We start from the raw sequence: 14,991 nt of genomic DNA on the forward strand, positions 1-14,991 counted from the left end.
TCTGTATGCCTCTTGCTAGTCTCACACTTGAAAATTGCCCACCGCAACTCTCAAGTACATCTTTCTCACTGTCCAAGACTTGGATCAATATAATTCCAGTTGATCACTTGACAAAGTAAATACTATATCAGTTGGCTTGAACTTGGACTTGACTTAAACAATATTTCATACCTGAATGGACTTGATAGAGCTAGAGCTGTGCACAACTTGCAGCACTCACATGTGAGAGGAGAGGTTTTTAAATCTTCCATTGTTTCCATTAACTTCTGATTCTGCCTCAGGGTTGGAACTCTCATCTCATCTAAACCATGCAGTGCTGTCCACTGAACAGTGCATAGCCAAAAAATGCTTTTACGCTGAGAACAATCATTTCACCATTCCACTTATTGGAACTACTCTGTAGTATTGCTTGGAGTAACTCAATGTTGCCTCTATGTGCAGCAGTCTATTAAGGATATTTTAACAGGACAAAAATGTAGGTAGCCCAGTGACCCACCCAAGGTAGCCCTCTATGAGCTCAATCATGCATCCTTTATTTAAGTTAAATGCAATGGAGTAAGACAGCCTATGTATTTCTTATGTGTCTTGTTTGATATGGACGATCTTGGAACTCAAAGTTATGGCCTACTGTAAGATAATTATAGTCAATTTTGGTCTCCAGAATTCTCATGGGCAAACCTCACTAGCTACATGGGTCATTGACATTCACTGTCCTCGTCCATCTCTCAGTGCCACACTCTTCTATGAAAACAAAGGTACCTGTGGGCAACTGCCCTCCAGGTCACTCATCAGCCCTCCTCAGCATCTGCTTTTACACTGTTTTCTGACTGCCATTTTGTACCATCTAGTTCTCCTGTGTATCTCCTTCTTTCCCTATTCAGTGACTCATTAAAAGAGCTGCATGGGTATGATGTATGGCGTTGCATCTTTAATTTAAAAGATGTTTTTCTTAGCAGATTATTCTTCTAGCATTGAATAATGTGCTTGTACAAATCATTTATTATTGGGATCTTTACCTTTCACAATACTTATTCTGAAATATTCCTACTTTTTCTCCGACTAGTAGAGCAAACCTAAATCATGAGGCAACACACAACACATCATCCTTACAGCCCAGGACAAAACTCGGATAGACATTGTTTATATCAGCATGCATAGTGTAGAGCTTAAGTGTATTGTTTTGCTTCGATTTTTGTTTGCCTCATATATTAATATGATTGTGATAAATATTTTACGTACTCATCTTTGCTGTTTTGATTGATGAAATAAAGGATGGATTCTTCTGTCAGCTGTTCATTGATGTATGTTTCTGTCTATTGATTTCCCTGTCTATTTGGTTCATTAATTATCCTATATCTATTAACCAAACCATTAATCTACCAACCTCTTCATCTCTGGAACATACACTAGATTTCCCTTTGAGACCTGTTAGAATCTTTTTTGTCCCTTGTGTACAGTTTTGTGAAATTTATCAAACTTTATCAAATAAGGATTTTTACAGAACAAAAACAATACACATTCAAGTATATGGTTTCTCCTGATGGAATGATGCAAGCAAGGAATATTTATGGTGTTTGTCTTTGTGTGATGGCATAGTTTGTCTTTAAAATCTTTTAATTAAAAGAAAAACAAGCCTGCTGTATGTGATATGCTTTTTATTAGGTCATTAAGCAAATTTCCTACAATTTCACTTTGTTGACTTCTTAAAGGACAAGGAATCTGAGACGGAAGAAGTCCTGAATCCAACGGAAAATATATCCAGCGCTTTCACATATAACATTCCATCCACCGAGAGAATTACTGAGGATTGTTGTGGAACAGTGGACCAATGTGCAGACACAATCTTTCCTGTAACTCATTTGGAGCAAAATAAACTGAATACCAATTCCAACAAAACTTCTTTCTTGGATAAAGAATCTATGAACAAACAAGATCAAATGAGAAAGGAAAATAACCAGCACAAAAAGCTGTCAACGTCATACTCCTCAAGCATGATTCATGGAGAACGCAGCCTCTTCCCAAGTAGATGTGTCCAGTCCTTCAAGCTGAAAAAGAGGGATGGCATTGACGAATCTGAAAACCACACAGTCGTGAACCAACTTTTAGAACAACACAAAGGAAATGTACCTTTTCATGATCCTCATATTTACATGGCTACAGCAGGAAAAACCAAATCTGTTCCAGATTATAGAGTATTGGCATTTCCAGACTTTTGGGGTCACAGCTCACCCCCATTCTCCCAAAAGCTTTTGGAAAAGAAGTTTGGATCACAGAGGTGATTCCGCTCAATTCATTTTTCCTCTATTTATTTATTAAACTGCTATTCTGCATAGGATCTAAAAATCATTGAACTGTTTGGTTGAGATACAGCCATAGCTATATTTCAGGTGAATTTGTGGCTTTTAAATCTTAATTGACAATTAGATAGAGAGGATTCAAAGGCACCATTTCCTAGTATAGCCTTTTAAACAGATGATGGTATTTGTATAGTGTTAATAAGAAGAAGAATATTCATTATATTTATTATATTTCCATTTGTTTGAGAAATGAGAGAGCCTTGTAGCGGAGAACATGGCTTGGGGACTCTCATTTTATTTAAATATAAGATGGCCATATGTTAATTGAGCCAAGTTACCAAAAATAATATTTAATATTAACATAATTAGAGAAAATAATAGCTGCAGAATAGTGGATGCAAGTTATATTCTAGAAAATTACTTAAACTTAATTACCAGTGGTGCTGTATTAATTGTGCTCTAAATTACTGGTAGCCAAATAGACAAGCAACCTGTTACTCAAGTGTCTCAGTACTTGAACAGTACTTTAAGGAATAGATGTAAACAGAAATAGATTTCAACATGGAGGTTTTTGGGCTTTTTTTGTATTGATTTTTTAAATTTGTTTCTAAGTATATATGGTCTGATATTAATGTACCTATAAAAAAAAACAACAGCAATCAGAACATAGTGAGGGGATGTACTTACCCCACTGAGTCCTGACCAATTATTGCAGAGGCAGTGTTAGCAGGAAATATTTAACTGGCCTTACCTATACATTACCAAAAAACATACAGACATGCCACAACTGTCAATGGCAGTCATATCAGTGCTAGGTTGTCCCTCTTTCTGACTGATTTATGATTGGTTGCTGCAATAAAAGGAGGAGGTTATCATTAGCACCATATAGAAGCCAGGGATGACTAAGGTGGAAGATTTAGAACATGAGAAAGAGAAGATGGAAACAATTAAATAACAGTGAGTTAGAGATGTGCAAAAACTGTTTAGCAGAATATTCCCCTAATTATGCATTTGGGTGTGTGATTTTCAACAATTCTCTTGTGGAATGTAATGTTTTTTGCAGAATTTCCCCTATAATTTTTCTTCCACCCAGAAATCAAGTCCCACCAGAGCAGAATGGATTATGGATTGACAGTTAGTTCTATTTCTAGATTAGAAATTCTGTGGAATGTGGAAATTAAAAATAAAGTGCAGAATGATGAAGCAAAACTTACCTCATACTTGTGCCTGTTCTGCCACAAACTTAAGTCATCTCTTCAGAGAATTTGTTTATTTAGATGGGGTAATATAAATGACTTTTCCATCTTCAGATTTTAATTTATTGGCTTGTACATGCTCTCCTGCAACATTTACTATATACACTACTTTTTCATTCTTCCTTCATTATGTGCTTTTTATTTATGTCTTTATATTAACAGGCCTGAGATGACACATTGTTGTCTGGTACAATGGTGTCTAATTCAGAAGGCACAGTAGGGCTGTCATATCACAGAAAAATGATAATCAACAACTCTGCCTGATGAAATAATGACAGAACTGAAAAGCATATGAAGAACAATACAAGATAAACTAATGTAACTATTACGTGGCCCTGAAATGCCTTGCTAACCCCCCTCCCAAAGTCTCCGTACCCACCCGAGGCCCTATGCTTTCAAAAGAGTAGAACAGAGGGTTCTTATGGGCGGCGAACTGTGTTGGACTGAACATGTCCAAAAGAGGCACCCTCTCTGCAGAGCGGGGGGGCCTGGGAGACTAGAACGGCATTGATGGGCTCCTATCCACACTTTGATATGGGACCAGCAATGTACTGTTCTACTTCTGTTTATGAAGATACTTAAAAACAATATTTATAATGATAAGCACACTGTTGCCCTTGGTTCAGTTTGTTCCCATGTGGTATTGCCTTAGCAGCTGTTGTGGAAGTTGAAAGTAATGTAGTTAAGCAATCTTATATTCAAACAATTCTATTGGTTTTCATTTGTGACTTGCAGCTCTTCCAAAGAATTTGTCTTTATGAATCACATCAGCGTTTCAGTAACATCTGCACATGCAGTGTCATTTTATAGTCTACATACCCAGAGAGAGGGGTTCAGTGCTCTCTGCTCTACACTTTAATTCATCATATTTGGTTTAGCAGAGGTTGTAATGAAAAGTGCATTATGTTGTCACAAAGCGGGCTGCCTAAGCTGTTAAACCTGCTTGAAAAGAACATAAATCCACGATGGTTATCCTAAAGAAGAGCCAATCCGTTTTCCCACGTAAATGTCTATAAAATTTATATTAACTGCATTTTCCTAAAGATATATCTTAATATCATGTCACTTCTGTTCTGCCAACTAAAAAATGGAAAACAAAATGAGTGGACGCTACCAGGGATGTATAAAAATACACACATTTTCCACTCTACTTTAATTAAAATTCTTGATTTTATCGTGCTGGATAAAGCATAATAGTTTGTATTCTTATATGCAGATACAAAAACATGAATTCTCATTTCACCAGTAATGGCAATTACTGCTATCATAATTGTAGCAAAGAACATCATAATCTTTATTTGAAAACCTTCAGATCTTTCACTGAATTCTGATTTATGCAACAAACATTCTGCTTTCCAGTGGAATATCATTACACAGCCGCGCAGCGTTGCCATTGTATTAACATTTGTATAGAATGTATAGGATGAAGTTATAAAAATGATCACTGAGTGGCATACAGAGGATCCGCTATAATCACTGAACACCATTTATGATTATTTCTTTCACTATATAACCTGGTGTTCTAAGTATTTTAGGAAATATACGCAAGACTGTTTGTCTCATGGTCTCCCTGTTTATTTCTCATCTTACCATTGTTTTACTTTACTTTGGTGTTTAATAACTTTGGTGATGTTACTTTTTTTGTATTATTATTATTATTATTATTATTATTATAATAAACATCAATTTTTCATTGACAGCTGCTCAAAGTGGGTCAAATGTTGAGTAGCAGTAAAAATATAGGAAAACAGACTGGTCCCTGTCCAAATCACAGGGACAAGGGCAGAGGCGGGTTAGTGCGGGTAAAGGGTTTGTGGAAAAAAAAATAATATATATACAAATATTGAAAATGAACTGATGAAAAAATAGCAATATAATACAATTTGTTAATTTATCGGTATGTCTCTTGTGTTGTATGTTTTTTAGCTCATCTTGCTGTCTGTGTTTATATATGTTTGTCAGTGTGGTATTTGTGGCATGTTGATTTTATTTTTTATTTTTTAAGTGTAACTCCTGTATTGTAAGGAATAAAGTACCTTGTGCTGCAATTTAATATGAGTGATAGAAATCATCTCAGATTCCCACGACCACTTAACCTATGGACTTGTGTTTTTATATGGTCATTGACCAAGGGCACATTATCCCATATAGTATTATTTTCATTTTGTGGATTAATCGCCTAGAAGAGATTTGTTTCTTCTTCTACATGTGCTGACATACATATAAAAGGGCCTGGATGTCACTCTACATCAACCATTTCACATTTGTCCTCACACTCTATGGGGTCTGATGCTGAGTTAGACGCTTATGCACTAAAGAAAAAGCTCTAAAAGTTGCATGTATAAATTGTGCATTCACGTCCATATTGCATGAGCAATGAAGAAAGCATCAATCAGCTTGAGGTTAATTTGCAACCAGCCAATCAGAGGCCAGTTCTAGAGATCGCCATCATCATTGACATGTATTTGCACTAGCCCTCAGGCAAGTGAAACAGCACCTGATAGGTTTATACTCAGCTCCTTATGGGTCTAGCTCAGTTTGTGATTAAGTAAACACGCCCTTATTGTGCTCAGGCTGCGTCTGCGCTGCCTCATTCCGCTTGTTACAGCACAAAGATGAGCAACTGTCAGATTTGCATACTGACGTAGGCATACACTTTTTTTTATAGCCATGTGCAGTACAAATTTGCTTACTGTACGCTAAGCAGACGGGCATTTGGCTAACTCAGCACCAGCCCCCTTGTCATACTCAGTGGTTTGGTAGAAGAGCCATTCTTGTATTCCTTTTGGAGAACAAAGAGCAAATCACAGAAGAAGGTAGATCCCCAGAATCACCTGGGTGGTTAATAGAATCTACAAATATAGCGAAAGTCATACAAAAATACTATAGCAATAATACAATTTCTTGATTCATTTAGGCAAATGTAAGGAATTAGTAGGAATTAGTGGACCTTTATATTTAAGTTACTTTATGCAAGTTGTAAACAGACTTTTTTTTTAGCCTTCTCAGGTAAGTACTAACTAAAATCTTGTAAGTAAAGACCATGCGTAGTAATCACCTCTCTGGTAAATGTACCGTTACCTCAGTGCCACATTTGTCTACTAATTTGGAAGCTGAAATGGTAAAACACACTCTAAATATATCACAAATAAGATATATAATATGTTTCTGGAATTCGTCCACAAATTCTTTATATTGCATTTCTAGGGAAAAAATCTTTGAAGATATCCAACGTTATTTGAAGCCCAGTGATCTCCTTAACCAAACTGTGTTTGACCTGGACAACCCCAGGTAAATTCCCATACTCTCTAGGTATTCAATACAGCATACCATGACTTTTGCTAAATATAATGAATATTTGTATAATTATAATACTCAGTGTGCAAAAGTTACATTAATGCATCAAAGTTAGGGAGTATAAATATTTTTATTATTATTATTATTATTATTATTATTATTTGTATAATTATTTCTCATTTTTATTGAACATTTATTTGTCGGTTATCACAATACTTCATAGTGCCAGATGGTGAGGAAAATAGAGTGTACATAAAACATGACACAAGAACACACAAGGTAGATGAGTAGAAACAGACAAGAAATATTAGAGGGTGAAGAGTTTGGAAGAGATACAGGAAATAATAGAGTAGGAGATGGTGAGCGAGAAATGAAAGCTTTATAAAATAAAGGCGTGATCTAGGTAATTAAAGGAAGCTGAGAGGAAGATTAAATGCTGTGGGTTCTTTGGTGATTATTGAAGTAATGGGGGGGTCAATATATTATTATAAGTCCTCACTAAAATTAATACCCCATGGCCTATACATGGATTGGTTATCTACCTTATACTTCTTCTATTTCTTCAGTGTTGCAGAAGGTTCTGAACAGATGAACTGTCTGAAGTTCTTTTCCACGTTTGAATCTGGAAATCTCAGAAAAGTTATACAAGTGCGTGAGTAAGTAAATAATTGAAGTATATATTACCATACATCGGTAAGCCTGCTGGAAGCTGACTTTTAACTCCTTTGTGACAGGAGGTAACTATCATCAACATGTTGGTCCAATATTTGTATTTTAGTGCTGCCTTAGCTTTATCAAGAATAAATTCCACATTTCTTAGTCTAAACAAATCTTCTTTTTTTCCAGAAGATATAGGGCTTAGCATTTTGTAGTATATTAAATAAAATATCTTTTTATATTATCTCATTTTTTTAGGAACAATACAGGCAAAATCATGAAAACACTTACATTGCCTTTTATGTAAATAGTGCAATTCAAAAAGATTGCCCCAAAATGTTACTGTCTACGTCACCGTAATTTGCTGTTACCATATATATGTACATTTCTCAAGTTTTGAAGTAGTTATAGGGTCAGGAGCAATGGTAGTTTTTTTTCTTTTGCTATTTATTTTCACGGAGGAAGACCTTTAGGAGTTATTTGAGTTTGCAATAAGTCTCCCACATTTGAAGCCCTAAAAGATACAATGGAAATGCTACAGCTATATCTTTGTGTAGTATACAATCACCTGGGGCTCTTTTTTCTCTTTTCATGTGTTTTCTATAGCACTAGAATATCCCACAGTGCTAGAACGTTAATCAGGCACATTAGTCTTTAGAGTAACGTAGTCTACGCTTATTTTGAGTACATGATAGATTTTGCTACAATGATGCACTAAGAAATGTCCCTATAAAGAATGATTCTGTATTTAAATGAATCTTGTGTCTGTAACAGATTTGAATATGACCTGATCATGAATGCAGATGTCAATACTGACCAACATCATCAGTGGTTCTACTTTGAAGTTAGTGCAATGCGAGCTAATGTCCCCTACTGCTTCAATGTCATAAACTGTGAAAAGGTGAACAGTCAATTTAATTATGGTAAGTACCCATCGGGGTGGAAGATTTCCTTTGCAGATTCTTATGTGCCTGAAATGTATATAATTTTTTTTCCTATGAATAAATCACTCATTCATTCAGTAGTTTGTGTTCACATATAGTATTAATTCCCTGGATGCCACCATATACATCAGAGGCAAAAATCATACAGTCATCCCTTTACTGCAAACTTATAGGCTAGACTGCTTATCTGACATGGAATAGACCTCACCTACAACACAGAAGAAAATCCATCATTTACTACCAAGATGTCAAGTACATGTGTGTTCAGAGTCTCAGACACACCAGTCTGACGCAGTATTGCAGTCATGGAAGTACTAAGGGGTTCTCCACCCAAATATAAAAATAAATATTTACTTATTGTGCTCGGTTCATTCTGGAGTCGTGATACACACCTACTACCCATGGTAACCTAATGAAAATTGAGTGTCTATGAATGCTCCCAGTAGCTGTGTAACAGTGAAAGACTGCTGTAGACTACCCACTCAGTTTAAACTTGTATTTGGCTTTCTGCTTCCTCTTAATTTATCTTTGATTCTCTGATTATTTATGCCATATTCTGAAGGGGTGAGCTGTCAAAATCAGTTTAAAGTGTACAGGAAAACCACTTAGTGGCTGCAGCTCTGTACCATTACAGCTACTGGGAGCCAAAATTACACTGATTTGCAATGTCATTATATTTGATTACCATTACTTTATGATAAGCCGACCAAAAGAAACCTCAAAAGTGAAAAATAGTGATAAAGCTTGGAATTTAAAATATAAAACTCATAATACATAAAAAAAAGTTTTTGGTGGAATTAAGTGAGAGAAGTTACACAAGACTCTTTCCCCTGGGCCTGCCTGACCCAGTGGGCCACAAACTGGTACAAATTTTCCAGAACCTGCATCCTACTGGCATGGGATTTTTTAAAAATATTTTTTATCATTGTTATTTAATGCTAGGAGAGGCAAATGTCAGATGATTGTAGTTTAAATGGTGTTGGATTCTCCCTATGCACTTTTTGTTTACCCTACCATTTCAATTAAAAAAAATTATTAACTAATTAAAAGCGATTGCTGAGCAGGGTATGAGCGTACAGAATTATATATGAGGCAATATATTTCTTGATGAGACTCAAAAGAAAAACAACCTGTCACTGTCCTGCCTATTTGTAATGCAAAAACAATGTTCTTCCGTTCAATTAATTAGACTAATAGACAAAGTACATTTTGTGTTTACTGAATATTTGTAGGCTTATGATCGGGTCTAATTATTATAATTAGTAGTGACTGGAGAATATGAGTAAAAAGTAACACTCTCTTGGGAATTAACATCTTAGCTGATAACTAACAATAAATATGTCAGAAAAAGTTATTACCAGAGGGACCCCATGAGGAATGCTTCATTAAATCAGTATGCAGCAGATATGGCTAAATGTCTGATACCTTACGTAGTAAACAACTTTTCTGTCAGAAATAGACTTTCACATGTAAGCAACCATGTATAGAGTCTGAAGTGTAGGACATTAGAAGTGGAACAGGAACTAGGATAATAACTAATGCATATAAGTCGGTTGGCATGAATGGTTTACTGCAGATTTTAGACCACCTTTGGCTCTAACTGTAGTGGAAGTACAAATAATGCTGCCCTATATCCCTCTCACAACTACCACAGAGCTCCATGGCTCCAAACTCCCCCATGTGTCATCTCTATAAAATATAAAAATGTTTTCTACCAGTAATGAAAAAAATGATCATTCCCTAGATGCTCTAAAGTGCGTTAAGTAAGGGATGTTGAAAAAGAAAAAAAATGTAGGTAAATGGCTATGTTCAATAAAAAGTAAAGCAAGTTTAAGTAATGTCAAATACTTCAACAATAGTAATGTTTACGCATTATTTAAGTTGTTAAGTAAGGCACTGTCCTTAATTTAAGTAATGGCAGTGTGTTAGACTAGGTACACACTGAAGAATTTTCCGACAGACGTGTAATCTACAACAATTTTACTAACAAAATCCGATCACTCTGGCGATTCATTCGTACACACTAGATACATTTTTAAATGATTCATGAAAGACCGACCAGCGACTTTTAACAGCCATATTGTCGTGTTAAAAGACATATGTGGTCCCTTTAGCGATATCCCCAAGAAATTTAAATAATGGGCCAAGCATGTTCATTAAGAACCACCCAAAAACTCTTAGAAGGAGAAGGAAACAGATCTTCCTAATAGTGCCTAATAGTAAAGTATGTACAAATTCTTTGTAGAATGTGATTCAATCACCTTTAATGTCCTTGTACCAAAAGTGAATAGGTTGAGAGCTTATCTGAGTATTCTTGGATCTTCCAATATCAGCTGAATAAAGGTGGTGACAATAAGACCTATTGTGAGGTGTGTTCCTTCACACTCCAGTAAAAGTAAAAAGTAACAGTCATTGACAGCCAAGTTCTACTATAGTGAGTAAGGAAAGCAGAGAGAGATGTGAGAGCTCAGACTACTATTTTTCAGGTAAAAACTTAAGTAGATGACTTAAAAAACAGTTTTATATATACTTTTTCTTCCACCAGAAAACAGTAAAAATGTTAATAGCAGCAATTTAAACCATATTATTATTGGTTGGGTGTATGAATTTTTAAATGATGGAAAGTTCAACATTAACATCTAAGAATACTACATATTAAAATATTAGTAAAGATGTCAGTAAAAACCCTGCATCATTTACCAGTTACAACATACTGACTCTTAAAAAAGGATCCCAAAGACCTAAAAAACCAATATCACTGAAACTTTATTCCTACATACTACATGTATTCATTACTAATACATCTCCCTGCTACAGATATGCCCCTCATGTCATTTACTATGTATTAGAGATGAACGGTTCGGATTCAGAGAATTCCGACAGATCCGGAATTTGGGGGTTCCTAGTGAAATCGAGTCCTGTCTCGGTTTCGCGCACCAATTTCAAATCTCTAAATGATGCAAAACGTAATCTAAAGGAAAATATTGATGCAAAATATCTTATATATATATATATATATATATATATATATAGCCCTTCCTCATTTTCTCATGTGCTATTATAGAACATGCAGAGTGTAGGGAGGATGTTAGCTGCAGTGCTCTGCTCTGAAAATAACATTTAGGGTGAAAGAGGGACATAGAAAACAATAGAATAGTTGTGATTATTGTAAAGCGGTTCTGTAGAGATCAGTCAGCTAGAATAGTTTGCTGTTTAACTGGTTTTAATTTTAATCTGTCAGAGAGTTTAGATGAAGTGTAGTGGCTACTGGTTGTTATTAATGCATATATGTAGTACTAGTATATAGATTGAGTTAGAGTTCATTCTGAACTAACTAGTATATCTAGTAGAGAAAAACAGTTTGGTTTTGCTGTATGAGTATTAGAAGCAGCACCAAAATAACAATTAGATTGATTTATTTTAAAATTTGAAGTTTATATCTGTATTAAGTGGGGAAAAAAGGGTGCTTGCGTGTATGGTTTTTTTTCTGGGCATTTTCGACCTTTAGTGACGCATTTAGAACATGCAATCAGCTGCAAAAAAAAAATGTCATCTGCCATGCCACCAACTGAAGTAAGCCCAATAGATAAATTAAATAACATAAAAAATTGTAAGGTGCAAGAGTTAAAAATGTTGAACCTCTATGCACACACTAAATTTGAAATGTTAGACAGCATGCATCATGGAGTGAAGAGGTAGTAGCAAACAGATGTCATTCGATGGAAAGTGGCATCACTAGATATTTAGACAAGTAGATACCCAATTGTAAAGCAATACATAATTTGCTGTCACTATATAAAAAATGGTGATGTTTATAAACAAAGTGGCCTGCACTCATACTAAAAACTTCAAAGACTAGTACTATGCACTTCTTGATGGGTTGAGCATTCATCGTTAGCCAAAAGCGGAGTTTTCAAATACCTTGCTTTATTTAAGTGGTTGTTTATGCTACAATTATGGTAGATGTGGGCCATAATGCTTCCCTTGTAAATCAAACAGTGGGACTTGTAGGGTGGGGTGCAGTGTATGGGGAGTGTAAGGATAAAAAAAAATGTAATTATCTAAATTAAACAGTAAAAAAAAGTAGTGTATGGAGTGTAATTTGCAAGAGATAAAAATATTAAAACGCTATGCACATACGACATTTGGAATGGTAGACAGCATGCATCATGGAGAATGAAGGCAGTAACGATCTGGGGATAAATGTATCAAGGTCCAAGGATTCTAGGATGCAGCTTCATACATTTGAGACTTATATAGCTAGAGTGGCAAACAGTTGGGACTTTGAACTCTATTGATTTTGTAAATAGCGATTTTGACAGAAACACAACTCTGGCTATTTAACATGAAATCTCAAGTTCATACATCAGCGAGTTTCAACTCTCCCGAGAAAATTGCTGGATTTGCAAAATCGAACCTTGATACATTTACCCCCTGATGTCATTAGATGGACAGAGGCACCAGTAGATATGTAGACAAGTAGATACCCAATTGTAAAGCGCTACGTAATTTGGTGTCGCTATATAAATAAATGTTGAATATGATAGATATGGAATGCATGCATGCTAAAAACTTTAAGGAATAGTACTATGCACTTTTCGATGGGCAGATCATTTATCTTTAGCCAAGAGCGGAGCTTTCAAATACCTTGTCACTATATAAATAAATGTTGATGATAAACAAAGGTGGCCTGTACGCATACTAAAAACTTCAAAGACTAGTACTATGCACTTCTCGATGGGCAGAACATCATCATTAGCCAAAAGCAGGGCTTTCAAATTCCCTGTTTTACTTAAGTCAATTGTTACAGTAAAGGTGGGCTGTTATGCTGCCCTTTTAAATCAAACAATGGAACTGTATATATGCCACAGTTACCATGTAAATCTACAGCCAGTTACCATGTATCTACATACTAATATCTAGTTTGAAATTCTCGTCCATGTAATATATTTGCACTAATTATATATGTAAATAAGTCAAGTTGTATACGAAGTGGTTGTAGTGACAATTTGTATATACAGAGTGTTTCAAGTAAGAATAAAATCAATTGACGGGGAAAAGATAATTCTCCTACCATTCCATATCAAGCTGGGACTAATGAAACAATTTGTTAAGACCTTGGACAAACATGTCAATTTCTTCAAATACATTTCTAGATGGTTCCCTGGACTAAGCATGAAAAAACTAAAATCTGGAATCTTTGATGGCCCTCAAATTCATAAACTACATGAAAAAACAGTCAGTAATTAACTTATGTGCAAAACAGAATACTAATTTGCACCCCTTGCATTGTAACATGGTTTTGTCCAGTAGACTGAAATAAGAAGTTTCTTAAGTTAAGATCCTTAATGAGTCAGGCCCATACTTACCAACTTTAGAAAGTTGGTTTCCGGGAGCCTGTCGGGGGAGGTGGGCGTGATGGGGGGCTCCAAAATCCTAGTGAAGTGGGCACATCCAGGAGATAGCCACACTCTCCCGTGAGTCCGTGAGACTCTCACAAAATGCGGAAGTCTCCCGGACATTCCGGGAGAGTTGGCAGGTATGATCAGGCCCCAAAACCATATCTAAAGCAAAACACGGGGTCAGTGCACATCTCTACTATGAATATTATAAATAACATATATCTAGTTGTATGTACCTTTTAAATGTTATACTCTATTCATCTGAGACAAATAATGATTTTACCTATAGTGTGTTACATATGTACAGAGAGTCATTTTGATTGTGCTTTGTGTTTACATAGGTATGCAGCCTGTTATGTATTCAGTGAAGGAAGCACTCCATGGAAAGAACTATTGGATGAGAACTGGTTCCAAAATCTGTTATTACAAGTAAGTCTGCATTCATATTTACAATTAACGCTTTGCTTATTTCTGTATTGTGTGTTTTGCTAAATAGTATACACTTACCTAGTTAGAGCAATAGTAATGTGTATGCACTGTAAAAAGGAACTATAGAACTTGGTCAATAGATGGCAAACTTGTTTTACAATGAAAGCATACTACACTAATTATATTTACATGTTTATGATACTTGGCCACAAATTTATAAGGTTGAATAATTTTGTTATGCCCCCAAAACCTCTGGCCGTTGTCATTTTACTCTGTGATGGTTTTTAACTAATTATCTGTTTAGCTTCTACCTTGGACTAATGAATAATACATATTAAAGGGACACTAACCCTTAATAGCTATCAATCCACTATGAAAGCAACTGTGCCACATTCACAAACATATGTAATATTTTCCATATCTAGCAGGCATTATATTTGTTATTTGCTGCTATGGGTTAACAGCAAGACAGTTTACATTGCACTTCAATAGGTTTACTGACATCTGGTTTGTATAGAAAAAAATGTAATCCTTGCCCCTTATCTCCTGACCTATTAAATCCAGTCATACTGGGAACCCTAATAAGGAATCCCAAAGGAGGAATAGGGAAAGCCCCATCCCCTTGGCAGAAGCTCAATATAAAAGTGGCCAATGAGCCTCCATCCTGAGCTTGTTTGCTCTGCACCTAGAGTGCTCCAATGTGGAAACC

General features: G+C 35.6%; 1 protein-coding gene across 2 annotated transcripts in view; it reads left to right on the top strand.

Annotated features, from left to right (window-relative positions):
* The window catches only part of AGBL1 (AGBL carboxypeptidase 1), a 504,403-nt gene that overhangs the window by 137,589 nt on the left and 351,823 nt on the right, over positions 1 to 14,991 (top strand). For both annotated transcript variants that reach the window (XM_075207749.1, XM_075207747.1), the window contains exons 11-15: positions 1,710 to 2,275; positions 6,761 to 6,844; positions 7,417 to 7,506; positions 8,282 to 8,430; positions 14,195 to 14,282. In XM_075207749.1, the coding sequence (XP_075063850.1) occupies positions 1,710 to 2,275; positions 6,761 to 6,844; positions 7,417 to 7,506; positions 8,282 to 8,430; positions 14,195 to 14,282 (977 nt within the window). The remainder of the gene's footprint in view (positions 1 to 1,709; positions 2,276 to 6,760; positions 6,845 to 7,416; positions 7,507 to 8,281; positions 8,431 to 14,194; positions 14,283 to 14,991) is intronic.

The sequence above is a fragment of the Mixophyes fleayi genome, chromosome 4 (genome assembly GCF_038048845.1).
Source record: "Mixophyes fleayi isolate aMixFle1 chromosome 4, aMixFle1.hap1, whole genome shotgun sequence".
NCBI lineage: Eukaryota > Metazoa > Chordata > Amphibia > Anura > Limnodynastidae > Mixophyes > Mixophyes fleayi.